The sequence below is a fragment of the Neoarius graeffei genome, chromosome 17, assembly GCF_027579695.1.
Source record: "Neoarius graeffei isolate fNeoGra1 chromosome 17, fNeoGra1.pri, whole genome shotgun sequence".
Classification (NCBI taxonomy): Eukaryota; Metazoa; Chordata; class Actinopteri; order Siluriformes; family Ariidae; genus Neoarius; species Neoarius graeffei.
Window position 1 is genome coordinate 71,539,304 of NC_083585.1, and position 21,867 is coordinate 71,561,170.

The 21,867-nt window shown below is 42.2% G+C and overlaps 1 protein-coding gene across 1 annotated transcript in view; it reads left to right on the forward strand.

The window, feature by feature from the left end:
- u2surp (U2 snRNP-associated SURP domain containing) overlaps nucleotides 1–21,867 on the forward strand; it is a 54,307-nt gene that overhangs the window by 11,174 nt on the left and 21,266 nt on the right. Inside the window, exons 6-22 of the mRNA XM_060897976.1 lie at nucleotides 2–90; nucleotides 387–469; nucleotides 1,149–1,314; nucleotides 1,704–1,915; nucleotides 2,592–2,635; nucleotides 9,786–9,890; nucleotides 10,143–10,209; nucleotides 10,294–10,460; nucleotides 10,597–10,759; nucleotides 18,223–18,302; nucleotides 18,387–18,474; nucleotides 18,630–18,761; nucleotides 18,967–19,147; nucleotides 19,552–19,629; nucleotides 19,717–19,780; nucleotides 19,891–20,047; nucleotides 20,124–20,234. Coding sequence (XP_060753959.1) covers nucleotides 2–90; nucleotides 387–469; nucleotides 1,149–1,314; nucleotides 1,704–1,915; nucleotides 2,592–2,635; nucleotides 9,786–9,890; nucleotides 10,143–10,209; nucleotides 10,294–10,460; nucleotides 10,597–10,759; nucleotides 18,223–18,302; nucleotides 18,387–18,474; nucleotides 18,630–18,761; nucleotides 18,967–19,147; nucleotides 19,552–19,629; nucleotides 19,717–19,780; nucleotides 19,891–20,047; nucleotides 20,124–20,234 — 1,987 coding nt within the window. The remainder of the gene's footprint in view (nucleotide 1; nucleotides 91–386; nucleotides 470–1,148; nucleotides 1,315–1,703; nucleotides 1,916–2,591; nucleotides 2,636–9,785; nucleotides 9,891–10,142; nucleotides 10,210–10,293; nucleotides 10,461–10,596; nucleotides 10,760–18,222; nucleotides 18,303–18,386; nucleotides 18,475–18,629; nucleotides 18,762–18,966; nucleotides 19,148–19,551; nucleotides 19,630–19,716; nucleotides 19,781–19,890; nucleotides 20,048–20,123; nucleotides 20,235–21,867) is intronic.

Below are 21,867 nucleotides of genomic sequence, written 5' to 3' on the forward strand. Positions count from 1 at the left end.
GGATTCAGGAGGAGCGAGATGAGCGTCACAGGATGAAGGGGCGAGTCAGTAGATTTGAGCCTCTGCCTACTGTGGAAGGAAGACGATCTTGTGAGTTTTGTGTGTTTTGTATGTGCGCGTGCGCATGCGGGCAGCTATAGACTAAAGGTTAGAGAAGCAGCCTTGGGCCCGAAGGGTTGTTGGTTCAAGTCCCTGGACTGGCATGAGAATCCATGGCTGAAGTGTCTTTGAGCAAGGCACCTAACCCCCAACTGCTCCCCAGGTGCTGTGTGTGCGCGCGCGTATGCGTGCGTGCTTGTTGTACGTCGCTCTGAATAAGAGCGTCTGCCTGTAGTATGTGTGTGTGCACACCACGTTGATCAGTGATGGTGTTTGTGCCTTTTCAGTTTTAGATGAATCTGCTCCAGGCTCACATGATGTTGGAGATCCTACAACCACAAACCTGTACCTGGGCAACATAAACCCTCAGGTCATTTACAATTCTGATTTAATTTTATTAAAAGGAGTATATATGTTTCTAGTTTTATTTTGTGTTCGGTTAGATTTGGGTTTTGAAGATTAATTAAACTCTGTCCTTATACGACTGTGTCAAATCAGCGTTTGGTATTTTGCATTGTTTTATAAATTGGTGGCACAAACGTATAAAGATTTTAAAGTAGCAGTAGAAAGGGTCATTTGAGAGCAATGGACCGACAGCACATTTTTACATTTGCAACTACAAATTTAAATTCGGTTTCTCTAATTTATGTTGTACTTTGACTTGCCCTTAACAGTAACGTAAGCAGCAGCTGAGTTCAGTTTCAGTGTGTAGTGTCACTGGAACAAATGCACACACAGTTGTAATAATGAACACTGCGTGAAAGCTGACAGTGCTACATGACTGACACTGGAGTAATGAAGCTTCTTCAGGTTCTACTGCATGCTCACTTTACCACCAAATATCATGAGTGTCCCTTAGCACCGTCCACCATTCTGAATGATCTATTAATGCTCTTAAACTTCAGTAAGAGAGGAAAATTGTGTGTAAAGCATGAACAGTTGAGCATGGTCATGTGACCCTCAGTCAATGTGGTGTTTTTTTTTTTTTTTTCCTTCTTCCTCCTCTTTTGGGCCTTTTTATTTTAGACTCTGTTCTGTTTGTGTTGTAGATGAATGAGGAGATGTTGTGTCAGGAGTTTGGACGCTATGGGCCATTAGCAAGCGTGAAGATCATGTGGCCCCGGACTGATGAGGAGAGAGCCCGAGAGAGAAACTGTGGCTTTGTGGCCTTCATGACGAGGAGAGATGCAGAACGAGCGCTTAAACATTTAAATGGTGTGTGCATGTTAAACAACAGTGTAAAACTCTACAAATCTGTTTTTGTCACTCATTGCTTTCCATCACATTGCTCTTTGCCTTGCTGCTTTTTATCACATCAGTTTTCTCCACATGACGTTTACACTAGCGCTATTGTCATTGACTTATGGTAATGTTTTTTACGTTTGTTAGTGTTTTGTTTCAGATTGAGTTGTTAAAAGACCGCTCGGTTGACTTGCCTTCATGCCTGTGTGTGTGTGTGTGAGAGAGTCTGTTTCCCCTGAGCTGCAGCACATTGTATTAAACGGATTTCTGATAGTCTTTTCAGACGAGCGTATGGAAGACAAGTGTATGGAAGGGGGCATTTCAGCCCCCTGCAGTGTTTTAATGTTGGTTATGTCTTCCAGGAAAAATGATAATGAACTTTGAAATGAAGTTGGGATGGGGCAAAGGTGTGCCCATTCCCCCCCACCCCATCTACATCCCTCCATCCATGATGGAGCACACACTCCCTCCTCCACCCTCTGGTCTGCCCTTCAACGCTCAGCCCAAAGAGAGGCTGAAGAACCCCAACGCCCCCATGCCCCCTCCTCCCAAGAACAAAGACGAGTTTGAGAAGGTAACTCACTCCACACGGATGCCATGCAACCATAAAGCTGTAATTAGCTCTGTCAAGTTAGTTATGAGGAAAAGGGGTTCATTTATAACACTGGGATGAGTTCCTCACAGCTCCCTCACTTCATTCTGATCTCTGTGAGATTTAGCTGAGATTTGTGACTGAGGTCTGATCAGTATGGTTAATACTGAGTGTCTAAATACGATTAGCAGTAAAAAGCAGTAAACTCCCCAACACGTTTCTTCCGAGTGAAAGAAAATTGGATTCTCCTACTGACTTAATTCATCTGTCTGATTCCAGTCTGTGATGGAATTCACGAGGCTGCTGTGAGGAATAAAACCCTGTGACAGTGAAATTCCTATAACTGTAGAGTAGAATAAACACAATACGCTGATCCGGGTAAGTCATTTAGAATGAAAACTCACTCTTGCCATATTTGTAGGTCTTGATGTTATCTTCAGACCACGATGTTGTTGGTTTTGTTGTTAGAGATTAATTGCGTTAAGACTGTAGACAGTGTGGTGTAAAGTGTCAGTAGTTCAGTTATAAAGTTTTAAAACTGACCAGCGTAGACGTTTTATTGTTGTAGGTCAATGTTTCATATAGTATTATGCTTGTTTCCTTTTAACAATACTCACGTCTATTCTATGTTTATTATCTGATGTGACTTCATATCCAGACTCTGTCGCAAGCCATAGTCAAAGTGGTTATCCCAACAGAAAGGTACATGTTTCTCTTCTTCTCCAAGTTCTTATCCAATGTAGACAAAGTCTCTGTAGTTTAAACAATTGGACATGTGAGCACTACACAAGCTGTTCAGCTGAGCAACAGTTGAGGCAGTGCATGAAAACACACACACACACACACACACCCTCCAGAGTTGATGAAAGTGAACTTGAAATGCAGTAATAATAGTTTAGCTCCGTACCAGTTATAAAGTGTATTAAAGTTAAGTGTTTGGTCTTTGTGTGTATGTGTGCACATGAGCGTGTGTGTTTGTTTAGAAAAGTGTTTAAAAACAAAACCCAAAAGCATGTTATACACTTGCTGAATGTTTATAGCTTATGATTCAGATAGTTAAATTATGTATTTTGCGGATTAGACACATCTCCCCATAAGCAGAGGCAGAAAACACACAGACCTGAGGGTGATGTGATAATGGGATTGTTATTGATGTTATGAGGTTTACATGCGCACACGTATGTATACACAAACACACACACGTGCATACGCACACAATCAGAAATAAGTTGGGATGGTATGTTGAAATTAAAACTGAAAACAATGATTTGTAAATAAATCTTTGACATGCATTGCGCTCAATACAAGAGCACAGTTGATGTTTTACTTCATGAATTTAAATTTTTCTTTAATGGAAAAAAACACTTATTCCAGTTTTGATTCTTGCACCAGATTTTAAAAAGGGAGACCGTAGAGCAGTTCTCATTTTATAACGTTCCTGTTCCTTCTCCCAACACTTAAGATGTTTATGGACTGAAGACTCCAAGTGATGAAGTGTTTCAGGGGTTATTTTTGTCCCGTTCTTCCTGTAAACCGGTCTTAAGATGTGTAACAGTACGGGGTTGTCGCTGTCATATTTTTCATTTCTACATTCTCCACACATTCTCTATTGGGGACGGAGGGGACACGCCCTCCTCTTCCACAGCCACGCCTTTGTAATGTGAGCAGGATGTGGTTTTGCATCGTCTTGTTGAAATCTCCCTGGAAAAGACGTCGTCTTGAAGGCAGCAGATGTTGCTCCAAAATCTGTGTACTTTTCTGCATTAATGCTCCATCACAGAAGTGTAAGTTACCTTTGCCAAGGGCACTGACCCAACCCCATACCATGATACACGCTGACTTTTGGACTCGTTCCTGCTAACGGTCTGAATGGTCCTTTTCCTGTTTGGTCTGGAGCACACGGTGTCCATTTCTTCCAAAAAAGACCTGGAATACTGATTCGTCTGACCACAATACCCGTTCCCACTGTGTGATGGTCCATCCCAGACGCCTCCGAGCCCAGAGAAGTCGACGCTGCTTCTGGACACGGTTAACATAAGACTTCCCTTTTGCACAGGAAAGTTTTAACTGGTGTTTGTGGATGTAACTCCGTATTGTAGCTTGATAAAGGTTTTCCAAAATAATCTCGAGCCCATGTGGTTCTAACAGCTGTAGATGAATGAGTTCTTGATGCCATGCCATCTGAGGGATCGGAGATCATGGGGGTTCAGATTAGGCTTGAGCCCTTTACATACCGAAATTCTTCCAGATTTCTTGAATGGTTTAATGAGGATATATACCGTAGAGGGTGAAATATCCAAATCCCTTCCTATCATTGTTTCAGGAACATTGCTTTTAAAGGATATACGCAGAACCTTTATTTTTACATACATTTCTGAGTGGATAGTATCTTCATCCTTGACTCTTGTATGCTGCATAAATGGGAATTAAAAAAAATATTTTTGAGAGTTAAAATCGACCGCAAAGTTGTGATTGGAGCTGAGCCAGCCAGCCCTGAGTGCGTGACGTCACAGCGGTAACCGGTTTTAAGGCCAAAGCCTTTTACAGCTATAGACCAAAGTCATATAAATAATAATTTATGATGAAAGTAGGAAGTACTGTTACGACTTGCTCAACTAAGACTGATTTGACTCCATTGATTGTGGGTTGACTCTCATTAAAACAGGATGGGTGTTATAACTTATGCAATGTACATGCATGCAGGGGTGATAGCGTTCCGGCGCCGCGCCGGATTTCCGGCGTACCGTGGCTGGGGAAAAAAAAAAAAAATCTAGTTCGCCCATTGTCATTCTGAGATGCGCAGATAGACAGTAAAGGGAATTCGGAATTCCCTTTACTGTCTATCTGCGCATCTCAGAATGACAATGGGCAAACTAGATTTTTTTTTTTTCTTCCCCCAGCCACGGTACGCCGGAAATCCGGCGCGGCGCCGGAACGCTATCACCCCTGTGCATGCATTTTCACTGATAAAATGTAAATGGCTCATTAAATAATAAGATGAACTGAGACAATCACATTCTGAAGCAAATTAAATAATCGTATATCGCTAACTTAAACACACAATACTAGTTACATGTATTGAATCTAAATGCAGGAAAACGAGGTTTTTTTTTTTTGTTTTGTTTTTTTAATCCAAATGAGAGTCGGAGCTTACCCGTCTGTGTTCTCACTTCTTGAAGGCCGATCTTGTGGCTGATTGTTTCAAAAAAAAAAAAATCTGACTTTCAGTTGTTTGTTCAGTTCTCCAATCATTCGTTTCTTCCATGTAAGGGCAAGATGGCAGCAATATCCAGTTTAGAAATTAGACGGCTGCTTCAGTCATTCTCTCCATACTGAGTACTCCGCAATTACTGCTTGGCTGAGGCAATTACTAAAACCCGGGATGGAATGGGATGTCGCCGGTTTTAGCAACAACCGCGGGGATTGTGCCATTCTTGAGGTCTCGAGGCACTTATAAACGAAAGTGAGGCCATGGTTCTGCGTATATGCTTTAAACATTTCAATAATTTTCTCATGGACTTGTTGACAAACTGGAGAGCCTCAGCCCATCTTTACTCCTCAAAGACTCGGCCTTTCCTGGATACTGATTTTGTACCAAATCATGATTACAGTCACCTGTTGGCATCACCTGTTTCACATCATTATTTGTTTTACCTCGTTACTCGCCCTAAATTTCCCCACCCCAACTTTTTTTTGAACGTGTTGCAGGACTGAAGCTCAGGAATGGGTGGATATAAACAAAGGAAATGAAGTTGACCAACAAAACATGAAATATCTTGGGTTCATTCTGTCTGCAATGAAATACAAGTCAAAGTACATTTACAAATCACTGCTTTCTTTTTAGTTTGCTTTTTCCGCACTGTTCCAACTTTTTCTTATTTGTGATTGTAGGAGGAAGTTAATAAGCATCCAGTGTCTAATGTCCTTTACACATTCCTTAATTTTATTCAGCTGGTTTCTCTCGTCTGGTTTTGCTGAAACATACAACTGTGTCTCATCCAAACATACAACAGTGGAAGCTAATTCCATGCTTACAGATAATTTTACCCAGAGTAACATGTATTAGTTCATCTCAAACAATTACAATATTGTGAAAAAGTTGAATATTTTCCATCAGTTATTTAAGAAAGTGAAAATGTAATATAGTCAAGACTCACTACATGTAAACTAAAACTTTTCAAGCATTTGATTTTAATTTTGATAATTACGACCTACAGCAAAACAAATTTTTAAAAAATCTCAAAATATTAGCGTATTTTGTTTGAGTAAAACAGTATAAATCCCATGTATCTATTGGTCTAGTTCAGTACACACAACCACAATCATGGGGAGGACTGCTGACCTGACAGTTGTCCAGAAGGCGAACATCGACATCCCCTACAAAGTTAATAAAACAAAACCTAACCCCCCACCACCCCCGGGTTTTTTTTTTTAATAAATAAATAAGTGGGATGCATTGTCTAGGGCAGGGGTGTCCAAACTGATCCATAAAGGGCCGTGTGGCTGCAGGTTTTCATTCCAGCCATGCAGCAGCACACCTGACTTGGCTCAATCAATCAACTGAACTGTCCTCACACAGTCAAATACTTGCAGCCACACCCACCCTTGATTAAAGGGTGGGTGTGTCAGTTGATTGAATAAGCCAAATCAGGTGTGCTGCTGCATGGCTGGAATGAAAACCTGCAGCCACACGGCCCTTTATGGATCAGTTTGGACACCCCTGGTCTAGGGTATAGCAGAACATTGACTCTAAGTGTTCAGTTGCCACTTCAGTTTCTTTGTGGTCTGATGGTGATCCAATCAGGGTTCCCCCTGGGTTCTGAAAAATATTCACCACTTTTTTTTTTTTTTTTTTTCCTTGAAAGATAGTCAAAAAAGTATTCTTCACCTTTTCTTAGTTAGCGACTTATCAAAAGTGAACTTAATACAGTTTTATACAAACCAAACTGGCACAATTCAAATATTTGTACCGATACAGCTAGGCCTCTCCATTACAGATAAAATTTGGGCTCCACTCCAGCCTCTAAGAAGAAAGACTTGACTTTGGGCAGCCTGGGCACCATCAAGCTAAAATAAAAACCTATTTAGTTTGAGCTTACTGAAGGTTAATTTAACATGGAATTATTCTAGAGAGATATTAGGGCTCCCTTTAACCTTTTACTTCAACACAAAACTTGATTTACAATTGAACAGAGTCCAGAAGAATCTGGGAAGAGTGAAGGAATCTGAGTTTCCTGTTGATTTACAAACCGAGCACAGAATGACATGGTGTTCAAACAACAACAAATGTTTGACACGGACTCCACATGCCATGCCCCTGAAATGTAGCTCCCTTGTGAAGATCCTATTCTTGTCGAATAGGATCTTTTTTTTTTTTTTGGATAGCGTCATTGCTTATTCTGCATACGTGGGCTATATATTTCAAATGTTGTACTTGGCAAATGTCTGAAATTGACTGACTGGGTAATTTCATGCAACCAGGCATTAGTTATCTTATAGGCCCAATCAAGTTCCCCCTCTGAGGTTTTTGGCTCATTTCCCACCTTGTGTTTTCTAGATAGTGGTGGTACATTCTTACGAGCAAATCCACCTGCAACCATTTTCCTTAGAAAATTGTTCCAAACCACCTCAATCTTATTCAGTTCCACCTTGGTAAGATGCCATGCTTGCACACTATAAAGTAAGCGGACGGACACAGGCTGTCAGGATTTTCATTCGCATGTTAAGATAAATCTCACGATCAGTGAGGACGTGCTCAGGGACGGTCGGGGTTCTGTGTGTCTTACCGACCCCTGTATTACTGATGCTGTCCAATGTACTCAGGGGCAGTTAGGGTTCTGAGTGTGTTTTACCGACCCCTGTATTATTGACGCTGTCCGATATGCTTGGAGATGGTCGGGGTTCTGTGTGTCAAGTCAAATAAACTTGATTTGTGTGTCTTACTGACCCTGCATTACTGACGCTGTTTAACGTGCTCAGGGGCAGTCGGGGCTCTGAGTGTTTTTTACCGACCCCTGTATTACTGATGCTGTCAGATGTGCTCAGGGACGGTAGGGGCTCCTGTATTACCGATGCTGTCCGACATGCTCGGGGCGGTCGGGGCTGGGACTGTGTTTTACTGACCCCAGTATTACTGATGCTGTCCAATGTGCTCAGGGCTGTCGGGGCTCCGAGTGTCTCTCTCCCCGTGGCTGTTTGAGCCCTTAAATAATCTTCAGTGCTTGAAGAAGCCCGTCCAAAAAACTTTGCCAGCTTAGACTGTATCATTGTTTAGTTCACAGAGTTAATTACCCCACCACATCAGGCCAATTAAGATGCACTGCCATTGGTCAAAAACTCAGCGCTCATTTGGTCATTGTGTGGTTGATTTTTATTGGTCACAAGCATGTGTTTACACACCGGCTTCCTGCCGTCTCTTCACTGGGGTTGGATTTTGGCAAAAGGGGAGGGATTTGTATAAAAGGTGACTTGTGGTGGTGATAAAGATGAAAAAATATATTCATCACTGTGACAACTGCTAGTAATTTTGTTATCTGTTATCACCCAAATGAAGATGGGTTCCCTTTTGAGTCTGCTTCCTCTCGAGGTTTCTTCCTCATGTCGTCTGAGGGAGTTTTTCCTTGCCACCCTCGCTACAGGCTTGCTCATTGGGGATAGATTAGGGACAAAATTAGCTCAAGTTTAAAGTCATTCAAATTCTGTAAAGCTGCTTTGTGACTGTCTATTGTTAAAAGCGCTATTAAAAATAAGCTTAATTTTCTGTTCATCACTGACAAGCATGATGAGCGCCAGTGGGAACCCTATCCAATCAAAGGTGATATGTCTGGTAGACTATTGATGATAAATTTTGTGTAGTTGATGTGAATGTATGTTTGAGGTGATAATATGGCAAAGTGCATATATTATTGCCATGACATGCAGTACCAGTTAAGAGTGCGGACACACCTACTCATTCATCGGTGTTCATCACCTACTTGTTCATTCATGTGCACACGTACGTGCACTCATTGAGAAGTGTTTCAACACAGGCTTTGTGTCAGGGATGGCATGTTTATTCTCCGTAGTGTATATGCTATGGCATTTGATATAATCTCAGAAAAAGCAGTAAACACGCAGTGTCGGTGAGCTACAGTGTCTACTGGAGAACATACATTGTTGAATAACTAGTGGTACTGCACAGTGATGACAGACATACACGCGCACACACCCCTGCCTATGGCTGATGCTCACCTGAACCGCCGCAGTAGTGTGGGTAAAAAGTGCAGCACCCGATCCCATGTAGTGTCAGTGACCTTTGACCTTGGCCTTGGTGAGCAGCACCAGTTGAACTGCAGCAGCGAGGGACCAGGAAAACGTCACAGGACTGAGGATTGGGGAAAGTATACAGAATGACATTGGTATGATCGGCTCCAATGCTTTGTGACTGTGATTTTCTACATTCTGACCCAAAGCAATAAATCACCTTTACATGATGTGTTAGATTTAATGTCCTGCCCCTTTGGCCTGGTAATTAAACCATTAGCATGAACAGGTGACGTTAAAGGCAATGTGAGTGAGGGAGCAGTGCTGTTAGCAAATTGCCATTGTCCTCATCCTCACAGTGTGTGTGTTGTTACACTGCCAGTCAGTTTTAAACCTTACACACTGCACTGTTCACTATTCACTCACCACTCAATCTACACTAATATAGTAAAATGCGTGAGTGTGTGTGTGAGAGATATTTGAGATGATGTATTAATGTGAGTGAGAATCAGTGAGGGGTGTGTGTCAGAGATAAAGCAGTAGGGAATGTGTGGGTGTGTGTGTTTTGGTGATGGCTTTGAATCCATGTCTAATTGTGTTGCTTTTGTAGGAATTTGCTCTCTCTAATCCACCGGATGATAGAGTTTGTGGTGCGTGAAGGTCCTATGTTCGAGGCCATGATCATGAACAGAGAAATTAACAACCCCTTGTACAGGTGAGCTTTATTACATGTGTGCTGTTCACGAACCTCTATAAATCTGATAAAAATGTTTCATTCATTTTGAATTATATAGCTGTACATGGAGAGGGTCAAAATAAAACTGTCTTCCATGAATCAGTTATGAACCTCTCACAGCTGTGGCAATAAAAAGGCTTAAATCTTGAAAACATTTAAAATAAATTACCTGTGCATGTCAAGTCAGTGTATTTATATGCAATATAAATATATTTATATGTGCGCATGCAGGTTTTTATTTGAGAATCAAAGCCCGGCTCATGTGTATTACCGCTGGAAGTTGTACTCCATCCTACAGGTAAGTTTCAGCACGTGCACACACACCCTCTGTGCTGGGTTAGAAGCAGTAAGCTGAGACTGAACTCTAAAATTTCATGCGCAGGGAGATTCTCCAACAAAATGGAGGACGGAGGACTTCAGGTTGTTTAAGAACGGCTCGTTGTGGCGACCGCCTCCTCTGAACCCTTATCTGCATGGCACACCTCAGGAGGAGGAGATTGAGGAAGAGGAAGAGGAAGAAGGCATTAAGAAAGGATCTCTGAAAGACGAGTATGATACCTAATACACATGAAAGCAGGAAAAAATGGAAGGAAGAATTCTTCCATTAATAGTAATTTTTAGCACATGCACCTGTAAATCTGTGAGTAAAGCTTGTTTTTAATTCTGTGTACACGTGTGTTTACAGTGAGAGGGATAAACTCGAGGAGATTCTGCGAGGTCTCACCCCCAGGAGGAGTGACGTTGCTGAGGCCATGCTGTTCTGTCTCACTCATGCTGACGCTGCAGAAGAGATTGTCGAGTGCATCACAGAGTCTCTGTCCATCCTGAAAACACCACTTCCTAAAAAGGTCAGGACTCTTCACTTACCTGCATGGGGTTGATTGTGTGAACGTTACTGTATATGTACTGAATATAAAAGAAACATTTTGACAACACAAAGTAAAGATATTTAGTGGTGGTACTTTTTTGATTCATCATCGTCTCCTCCTGTCTCAAAAGACAGTGGACTGCACCGGAAATGTCAAATCACTGCATTGCAGCAGCGTCCACTGTGGCGCTAAAGTCCGATTCTTGAGTGGCAGTCTTTGCCACAGTTGCTGCATGTGTATGCTGTTGGTAGTGAGGGTGTGGAGGCTGCTCTCGCTCTTTGTCCTTCCCTTCTGTCGTGCCACAGCTGTTCTCTCCTGGCCTCAGCTCTCCTAACACCTGTCCAGACTAGGGATGTTAACCGATGACCGTTTGACCGGTGGTTGACTGAATCAACGTCAACCGGTTAATTTTTTTTTTTTGGTTGTCGGTGGAAAAAAAAAATCAATCGTTTTGAAGCTGCCGATTTTGGAGCGGAGAACCTGGAATTCTGTGTTTGTAAACGCTTGGGCATGCCATGCGGTGTAAGGACGACAGCTGACAAATCAGAAACACCCATTCAGTCATGTCCCGCCCCAGTTAAAGACAGCTGACAAATCAAAAACACCCATTCAGTCATGTCCCGCCCTCCCGCTGCCACTCGGCGAAAGAAAAAAGTGTAGACACAGGCTTTTTAGCTTACAAATTACTATTGTTTTTTTTGTTTTTGTTTTTTTTAAAATTATTATTAGAAGGCACATGGAGTTTAGTCCTGCCTTGGCCAGTGCATTCTGAAAGTATGTTTCGGTCTGTAGTCAACAATGCATGTTATTGCAGATCATATCTCTCCACACAAACTAAAAGCGCAGATGGCGACTTTTTCACGGCTTATTCATGGACTATAACGGCATTTGCTTATGTAGTAATTTTAATACAGAATTTACTCTGATGAAATTATTCAGACACTCCAACGCCCCCCCCCCCCAAAAAAAAATCGAATCTGCACGAGCCGTGAAAAAGGCGCGCCGTTTGCATCCCTGTTTAAACTCATAGGTTAACCGGCTAATGAGGCTCGGTGGTCGGTCAAGATTTTTTTTAGTTTTCGCCATCCCTAGTCCAGATGATACAATGTCAGTTGCTGCAATCAAATGCAGCTGTTTCCCATGAGTCGAGGTTTATTTCGGTGGACTTCATGCCCCTCTTGCGTATGTTCTTATAATGCACAGTTGGCCATCCAACGCATCTTGAGCCTGATGCAAGCTTGCTGTAGAGGACGTCCTTTGGGATGCGCCCATCCTCCGTGCGACTGACATGGCCGAGCCATCGCAGGCGTCTCTGGAACAGCAATACATACATGCTTGGAGTGTTTGCCCGCTTGAGGACATCCTTGTTGGGTGCTCTATCCTGCCAGGATATACCCAAGATGCGTTGCAGACAACGCAGATGGAAGCCTTTGAGGTGACGTTCCTGTCGGGTATAAGCCGTCCAGGTTTCTCTGCCATAGAATAGGGTGCTCAACACACAGGTGCTGTACACCAAGATCTTGGTGTTTGTGGTCAGCTTGTTGTTTTCCCACACCCTTTTGGACAGTCTTGATACTGCTTTGCCAATGCGCTTGCTGATCTCAGCTTCAAGGGATAGGTTGTTGGAGATTGTAGAACCAAGGTATGTGAAGTTCTTGACCACTTCCAAGGTGTAGTCCCCTATGGAGATGCCGGGCACGTTGCTGATATCTTGACCCATCGCGTTTGTTTTCTTCAGGCTGATTTTAAAGCCACATTCTTTGTAGGCATCAACAAGATGGTTGATGAGTCTCTGTAGTCACTTCCTGTGTGTGGGAGGCCAGGGCATCAGCAAAGGGCATTTCTTGGAGCATGACCTGGCGGACTTTGGACTTGGCTCGGAGGCTGAAGAGATTGAACAGCTTGCTGTCTGAACACGCTGCCATCTGGTGCACTAAAGGCATAAGACGGCAGCAGGGAGAAGATCCTGAAGAGGGTGGGGGCAAGGACACAGCCTAGCTTCACTCTGCTGTTGATGGGGAGGAAGAGGAACTGCTAAACAGCACTGTGCCCATCATGTCCTCATGGAATGGCAACATCACTTTCAGCAACTTCTGTGGGCATCTTATCTTCTCAAGGAGCTTGAAGAGGTCCTTTCTGCTCACAAGGTCAAACACCTTAGTCAAGTGTGTGTATATATAGTCAAGTTTATTTGTATAGCGCTTTTAACAATAAACATTGTCGCAAAGCAGCTTTACAGAATTTGAACGACTTAAAAACATGAGCTAATTTTATCCCTAATCTATCCCCAATGAGCAAGCCTGTGGCGACGGTGGCAAGGAAAAACTCCCTCAGATGACACGAGGAAGAAACCTTGAGAGGAACCAGACTCAAAAGGGAACCCATCCCAATTTGAGCAACAACAGACAGCAGGACTATAATAAGTTTTAACATGAAGTCAGTTTCGTTGATGATGTAACTCTTCATTGATGGAAACTTGAGTGCAAAACTGTTCATGACAACTGCAGTCCTAAAGTTAGCAAGTCAACTGTAGTCCTCAGCCATAAAAGCATTACTGTAAGTGTCCAGAGCGTCTTCCAGGTGTGACTTTCAACTGTCCTCATGGGGCCATCCTCCACAGGAGCGATGCAATGAGACTCCAACCAGACACAGGGCACCAGGATGGATCAAGCAGGTCTGAGGAGCAGAAGAGGTTCAGCATCTCGATCCCAGGACCGACATGTAACTCAGAGGGACAGATTGGGGGGGGGGGAGAGAAAACACAGGTTGTTGGGTATGCCCACTGTCACCTGAATAAGTGTAGGCAACAGGTGTCAATGTCAATTCCCTGCAGGCTACGAGAGCCAGTTGAGGTCTCCACCCTCTCCACCAAAAGATTTCCTGTTGACTCCATGTAACTCAGAGGAACAGATTTTGGGGGGAGAGGGAGAGAAAACGCAGGTTGTTAGGTATGCCCAATGTCACCTGAATAAGTAGGAACAGTATACACTTTGCGCTGAGTACAAGCAGGGACTCCGGCAACTAACTAGGACAGCATAACTAAAAGGGGAGAGCCAGAAGGTAACACAGGCATGAGGGGCCCCGGGACATAAAGCAGCAGCCACTACACCATCAACAAACTCGAGTGAGCAAGCAAGTGGGGACTGACAGCATCCGTACATCCCAGTTTACCAAAACACTCTGTCTGAGGACCCTCCAGATCTACACCTTTACCTCATAAACACCATTAACAAAAGGCTTGACTAAACAGATATGTTTTCAGCCTAGACTTAAACAGAGACTGTGTCTGATTCCTGAACACTACTTGGAAGGCTGTTCCATAACTGTGGGGCTTTGTAAGAAAAGGCTCCGCCCCCTGATGTAGCCTTCACTATACGAGGTACCAGCAGATAGCCTCCACCTTTTGATCCAAGTAGGTGTGGCAGGTCATAGAGGAGCAGAAGTTCACTCAGGTACTGTGGTGCGAGAACATTCAGTGCTTTAAAGGTCAATAGTAGTATTTTATAATCAGTACGAAATTTGATTGGGAGCCAATGCAGTGTGGATAAGACAGGGGTGATGGGGTCATATTTTCTTGTTTTAGTAAGGACTCTTGCTGCTGCATTTTGAACTAACTGGAGCTTGTTTATACACTTATTGGAACATCCAGACAGTAAGGCATTACAATAATCCAACCTGGAGGGAACGAAAGCATGAACTAGTTTTTCCGCGTCATGTAGTGACATTAAATTTCTTATTTTAGCAATATTTCTGAGATGAAAGAAAGCTATCCAGGTAATGTTATCAATGTGAGTTTCGAATGAAAGACTGGGGTCAATAATCACCCTGAGGTCTTTTACTGCTGCACGTGAAGAAACAGAAAGGCCATCCAGAGTTACTGTGGAATTAGAAAACTTACTTCTAGCTGCATGTGGTCCGAGTACAAGTACTTCAGTCTTGTCAGAGATAAGCAGAAGGAAATTAATAAGCATCCAGTGTCTAATGTCCTTCACACATTCCTCAATTCTATTAAGCTGGTGTCTCTCATCAGGTTTTGCAGAAACATACAACTGTGTGTCATCAGCATAACAACTAATACAATGTTTACGAATAATATCACCCAGAGGTAACATTTTATAAAGAAAAAAGCAGTGGACCCAAGACAGAACCTTGTGGAACACCAAACTTTACCTCAGTACGTCTAGAAATATCACCATTTATATCAACGTACTGATAGCGATCAGTTAAATAAGAGCTGAGCCAGGAGAGGGCCGTTCCCTTAACTCCCACAACATTTTCTAGTCTATCCAGAAGAATGGAATGATCAATGGTATCAAATGCTGCACTAAGGTCAAGCAACACAAGTAGCGAGACGCAGCCCTGATCAGATGCCAACAGTAGGTCATTTACTACTTTAACCAGAGCTGTCTCTGTGCTATGATGAGGTCTAAATCCTGACTGATACATTTCATGGATGTTATTCCTATGTAAATATGAGCATAACTGCTGTGCCACAGCTTTTTCTAGGATCTTGGAGATAAAGGGGAGGTTTGCTATTGGCCTATAATTGGACAGCTGACAGGGATCAAGGTCAGGTTTTTTAATCAGGGGTTTGATAACTGCTAGTTTAAAGGATTTGGGTACATAGCCAATCGTAAGAGAAGAATTTATTATTTTTAGAAGCGGCTCAATTACGTCAGGTATTATCTGTTTGAATAGACGTGTAGGTAAGGGATCTAGTACACAAGGTGAGGCTTTTGATGCGGAGATTAATGAAAGTAATTCAGTTTCTCTAAGGGGAGTAAAACATTCTAATTGCTGATCTGATACAGTTATATTGTTAACTACAGGGTCACTTACATTGTCTGACCTTAAATTAGTAGTTTGAATTTTTTGTCGGATAGTCTCAATTTTGTCATTAAAAAAATTCATGAAGTCGTTGCTACTACATACTGCAGGTGTGCATGTGTCTATAGTGGACTTATTCCTGGTTAATTTTGCTACAGTATTAAATAGAAATCTAGGATTATTTTTGTTCTATTAGGGAGGAGAGATATGTTGATCTCGCAGCACTAAGAGCTTTTCTATACTTCAGGAAGCTCTCCTTCCACGCTAATTTGAACGCTACCAATTTTGTTTGACGCCATTTACGTTCCAATTTTTGAGTGGTCTGTTTTAATGTGCGAGTGTCATCATTATACCAGGGTGCTAATTTTTTGTCTCTGACCATTTTCCTTTTAAGAGGAGCTACATTATCTAAGGTATGGCGGAATGTTGACTCTAAGCATTCAGTTGCCTGATCAAGTTCTGCAGGGGCTGACAGTGACCCAATCAAAGTTGATAACTCTGGGAGATCATTTATAAAGCTCTGTGCAGTAGTTGACGTGAATGTACGTTTAATACAGTAGCGTGGTGAGGTGCATATATTATTACTCAGACATAGTTTGAATGAGATGAGATAATGATCTGAGAACTTCAGACTGTGGAAGTGTGACTATATTGTCTACGTTTAACCTGAATGTGACCACCATTATGGGTCGGTCCTATGACATTCTGATTAATCCCTACTGAATCTAAAATGGACACAAACGCTGTTTTTAAAGGGTCTTCTGGGTTATCGAAGTGAATATTAAAATCTCCGACAACTAAAGCTTTGTCTAAGGAAATAACCAGATCTGAGATAAAATCTGCAAATTCAGAAAGAAACTCAGAATATGGCCCCGGGGGCCTGTAAATAATAAGCAATGGAATTAACTAGGTAGACTTATTTTTCGAGGCTACATACATTATATGAGTATGAAGAACTTCAAATGTATTAAGTTTATAACTAGGGGTGGGTATTGCCAAGGACCTCACGATACGATACGCATCACGATACGATATTGCGATATCAGAATTTTGCGATATATTGCGATATTCTACATAGTTCACTGAAAAATGTAAAATGCATTATGCATCTTAAAATCCGAGTTGTATGTACATCAGATGATGGTGATAATTCATGGGACAAACTGAGTCAAAACAATGTAATTCAAATTATCCATGCCATTTTATTGTAACTATACGAGCGCAAGTTACAACATATTTGCAGGAACAACACACTGTCTGGAACACACTGAAAAGTGCAGTGGGCATCTTAGTCTCCCTGAGCACAATTATGAAACAAAGTGCAGTGTGGGTCAGTGTCCACACACTGAAACTGAACTGAAACCTCAGTGAATCATGTTTCTTCTGAACTTAGAGTAAATACTCAAAATGAAATGCAGTGTCTCTCACACACTAAAATTGAAAATGCAAAATAAAGTGCAACTTCTTGCCTTTGGCCTTAAATGACAAAATTAAGTTCACAGTTACAGTAAGTCACACATCACTGAAGTAGACGGGAGGACTTTGGCGCTGTCCAGTGTAGTTTGCTTTGGGTCGGGTTTCGGTGGCTCCGGCTGAGCTAATATGTCGGGGTGGTGTCGTGCTAAGTAAGTTCGCAAGTTTGTTGTGTTACCTGAATATCTAATTGGAGCGAAACAGGTTTTGCAAAGTGCGTACTCTTTGTCCAGCTCACTTTTTTTTTTCTCCTTTCTTTTGGAATCCAAAGTACCTCCAAACATCTGCCTTAAAGTTCGGCGGCGTCTCTAGGTTTACGTTAACAGCCATGCTTGCTTGTTTTTTTTCCTCACTGCAACCGCTGGGGGAAAAAAGAGAAGACGACGAATGTCTTGCAGTGAGGTAGCGGCACAGCGACACCTTGCAGAACGGAGGTGCAGAAGTCGTACTGGATTTACAACCCGTCTGAAAAATGATTTATTTGAAAAAATATCGATATTCAAATTTTGAGTATCGATATTGAATCGGAAGACAAAGTATCGCGATATATCGCCGTATCAATATTTTTGCCCACCCCTATTTATAACCAGGTTTGTGTGTTACCTAGATCATCATTATAAATAACCGCGATGCCTCCTCCTCTGCCAGTTAGACGAGGCTGGTGTATATAACTGTATCCAGGAGGACTCACTTCATTTAATGCTATATATTCATTTGACTTAATCCATGTTTCAGTTAAACAAAGTACATTAAACTCCTGATCAGTAATGAGTTCATTAACCATTAGCGCTTTAGATGTAAGAGAGCTAATATTTAATAGCCCCACCTTTAGATCAAAGGTGCTGGCAGCAGCTGTACAGTCAGTATGATCTAATTTTATATTGATTAGGTTACTGGAACAAACTCTCTGAATATTTCTACCTTTTTGTTTAGCCCGGGGAACAGACACAGTCTTGATGTAGTGGACCCTGAGTGACAACTCTGTGCAGCTAGCAGACAGTCGGTTTAGCCTGTTTGTCTGCTCTGACTAACAGGCTAAATATAGGCGATGTACAAGGGCTGCTTCTGTTCCCAGCACTTCTCATGCAGACGTTAGGGTCTGTTTTGGTTAATAACCTGTCTTTTTAATAATTTTTTCACAGATTGCGAGGTTATATTTGGTGTCTGATGTGTTGTATAACTCCTCAGCAAAAGTTGCTAATGCCTCCTATTATCGAAAATTGTAAGTCCATTATGCAATTCTTTTTCTTTGTCTCTGAATTTGTAAGCACCCTGACATCATTAATTTGCCATTTTTCTTTACCAGCTTTGAGATTAAATTGTCTCAGATATTCTCTGATCTCAACGCCACCTTTAAGACGATACAGGGCCACTTACAGTCTGAGAATTTTAAGGTACACACTGGTCTTGTATTTAAATATGTGAAGCAGCTGTTTGTGAGAGTCAGAATTCCTAAATTTGTCATCTTTGTGTGTGTGTGGGAGACCTGCTGGAGCCTCTAACTGAAATGGAGGTTGTTTAATAATGGTCTTTCACTTTATTGTCCCAGCAAAGAGTGATGTCGTGTTTCCGAGCGTGGGAGGAGTGGGCCGTGTATCCTGATCCATTTCTCATCAAACTCCAGAACATTTTTCTGGGACTTGTCAGTCTCGATCCAGAAAAGGAGGCTGAAGTGTCCGAGGTGAGGATTTAACACCATGGCTGTGTTCCACTTCTGTTCTTTATGTGCTCTTGTCCACTTTCCCTCACTTTGACCTCTACTTGACCTGAAATGTGATTTAAAGCTTTGGTCTGATTTACATCAAAAAATGTCCCTGATGTGAGAAAATAACCCTACTAGACAATTAGAAATGGAGTGTGTCTGTCTGTCTGTCTGTCTGTCTCAGCCCACTGAGCAAGCTGAGGATTTGGATGGTGCCCCCATTGTGGAAGAGGAGTTGGATGGAGCTCCTTTAGAGGATGTTGATGGTACACCAATCGATGGAGCTCCACTAGATGGTGCTCCGCTGGATGACCTGGACGGTGTTCCAATAAAAGGATCAGAGGAAGAACTGGACGGCCTTCCTCGTGAGTCACTTACATTTTCACTCGCGCACACTAACCCTCTGTACGAACACACCTCAGGTGTTCAGGGTGAGAATGTCACAGATCATTGCCATAGTAACAAAAAACTGACTCCACCCCTTCAGCCATGTGTCAGGAATAACAAACAGATTTTGTGTCGTCAGCTTGTCTGGTATTTTTTTAAGGTATTTGTAGTAGTAATAATTTTATACAGATTGATGAGACTGGTGGGATTTAAACCCTGACAAACAGGTTGAAGTTAATCAGATACAGGTGAGGAATGTTTCAGTCTCAACACGTTCCACACAATAGTAATGTTAACTTTTTTTAGACAGATCACATCACATGGATTTAGATGAAAATGAACCTCTTGTGTAAAATGACTGACTGACTTGAACTTTGTGTAGTGGACGGGCCGAAACCTGGGTTTAAAATGGCTCCATCTAAGTGGGAGGAAGTGGACGGAGCTGCTCTCGAGGCTCAGGGTATTTTATAAAGGTTTATTTGACATTCTCTGTCAGCTGCTTTGTGATTTCTGTGTATCTTAAAGATTACTGATGTTTGATTCACAGCTGTAACTACATCAAAATGGGAAGTCTTTGATTTGCCTGAAGAGTCTGAGAAAAGTGGCGAGAGGTAAAAATGGATGCCATTTTCTTTTATTTTTAATTGCTAAAAATAAAATGGCTGTCAAATTTTGTCGTCTTGTTGATGAGTGTAAGTAACCAAACCACTGTACCTAACAGGAAAACACATGAGGCTGATGTGAAGGAGACTGTGAAGAGTTCCTTGTCAGAGCTGCAGTCTCACTCTCAGCCTGCAAAAGAGGAACATCAGGATCCTAAATCGGTCAAGCTCTCGGAGATGAGTGAAGAGAAACGCGCAAAACTGCGAGAGATTGAGGTGAATTTACTCCTCACACATACTCTGTGTATGGCCAGGAATTCTGTTAGATATTTAATAACACTTCTGTTTACAGCTCAAAGTGATGAAGTTTCAGGATGAGCTGGAATCTGGAAAACGGACCAAAAAATCCACCCAGAGCATTCAGGAACAGGTGGAGCTGTACAGGGACAAACTACTGCAGAGGGTCAGTCACACTGCTGATAGAGGACGTATTGTTCTGTACAGGGGGGTGTGGGTGGGGGTCTGGCTGGTCGTGCTGTGTTGTTACTTTTACCCCAGTGAAGTGTTTTATCATTATTATGCTGTAATGAAGTCCTGTGTGAATGGGAGAAAAACAGTAAAGTGGAAACGTTAATCTCTCCTCTGTCGACCCAGTAACGTTTACAGAAATCTTTTGCTCCGGAAATATCGGATTTACATGTTGTGCTGGCGGTGACGTACATGATGTGACGGCACTCGTACTGCCTCCGTGTAAAGCAAGCGGCAGCATCTCTAAACAACAAGCAAAGAAAACATCAGATGCAGTAGGAGTCACGTTCCCAGATCTAACGTGGACAAGCAAAACTGCGGATAGGAGCAAACCGTACATAAAGCTTGTTTTCCACAGACTTGCATACCTATGGTACAGTTTTATTTACATCACCAATTCCCAAAAAGTTGTGACGCTGTGTAAAATGCGAATGAAAATGTAATGTGAAGATTTGCAAATCATGAAAACCCTTTTTCATTGAAAATAGTGGAAAGACAGCATATCAAATGTTGAAACTGAGAAATTTTATTTATTTATTTTAAATATGTTCATTTTGGGGCAGCACGGTGGTGTAGTGGTTAGCGCTGTCGCCTCACAGCAAGAAGGTCTGGGTTCGAGCCCCGGGGCCGGCGAGGGCCTTTCTGTGCGGAGTTTGCATGTTCTCCCCGTGTCCGCGTGGGTTTCCTCCGGGTGCTCCGGTTTCCCCCACAGTCCAAAGACATGCAGGTTAGGTTAACTGGTGACTCTAAATTGAGCGTAGGTGTGAATGTGAGTGTGAATGGTTGTCTGTGTCTATGTGTCAGCCCTGTGATGACCTGGCGACTTGTCCAGGGTGAACCCCGCCTTTCACCCGTAGTCAGCTGGGATAGGATCCAGCTCGCCTGCGACCCTGTAGAACAGGATAAAGCGGCTAGAGATGATGTGAGATGTTCATTTTGAATTTGATGTCAGCAGCATATTTCAAAAAAACTTGGGGTGGGGTGTGTTTACCACTGCTGCTTCACCTCTACTTTTAACAACTCTGTAAACGTTTGGGAACTGAGGAGACCAATTGTTGTAGTTTTGAAAGTGAAATGTTGTCTCAGTCTTGGGTTTTTAATCCATCCCTTATTTTTAATTTGCTTTTTAAAAATTTCCCCCACTTTAAGGCAGTAGTATACATTCAAAGCTTACATATATTAGTGTGCATGTGTGGGGTTTTACACACACACAGTGCCTTGCAAAAGTATTCATACCCCTTGAACTTTTCACATTTTTCCACCTTACAACCACGAACTTAAGTATTTTTATTGAGGTTTTATGTGATAGACCAACACAGAGTAGCACATAATTGTGAAGTGAAACGAAAATGATAAATGGTCTTCAAAATTTTAAACAAATAAAAATCTGAAAAATGTGATGTGCATTAGTATTCAGCCCCCCTGCGTCAATACTTTGTAGAGCCACCTTTTGCTGCAATTACAGCTGCAAGTCTTTTGTGGTATGTCTCTACCAGCTTTGCACATCTAGACACTGAAATTTTTGCCCATTCTTCTTTGCAAAATAGTTCAAGCTCAGCCAGATTGGA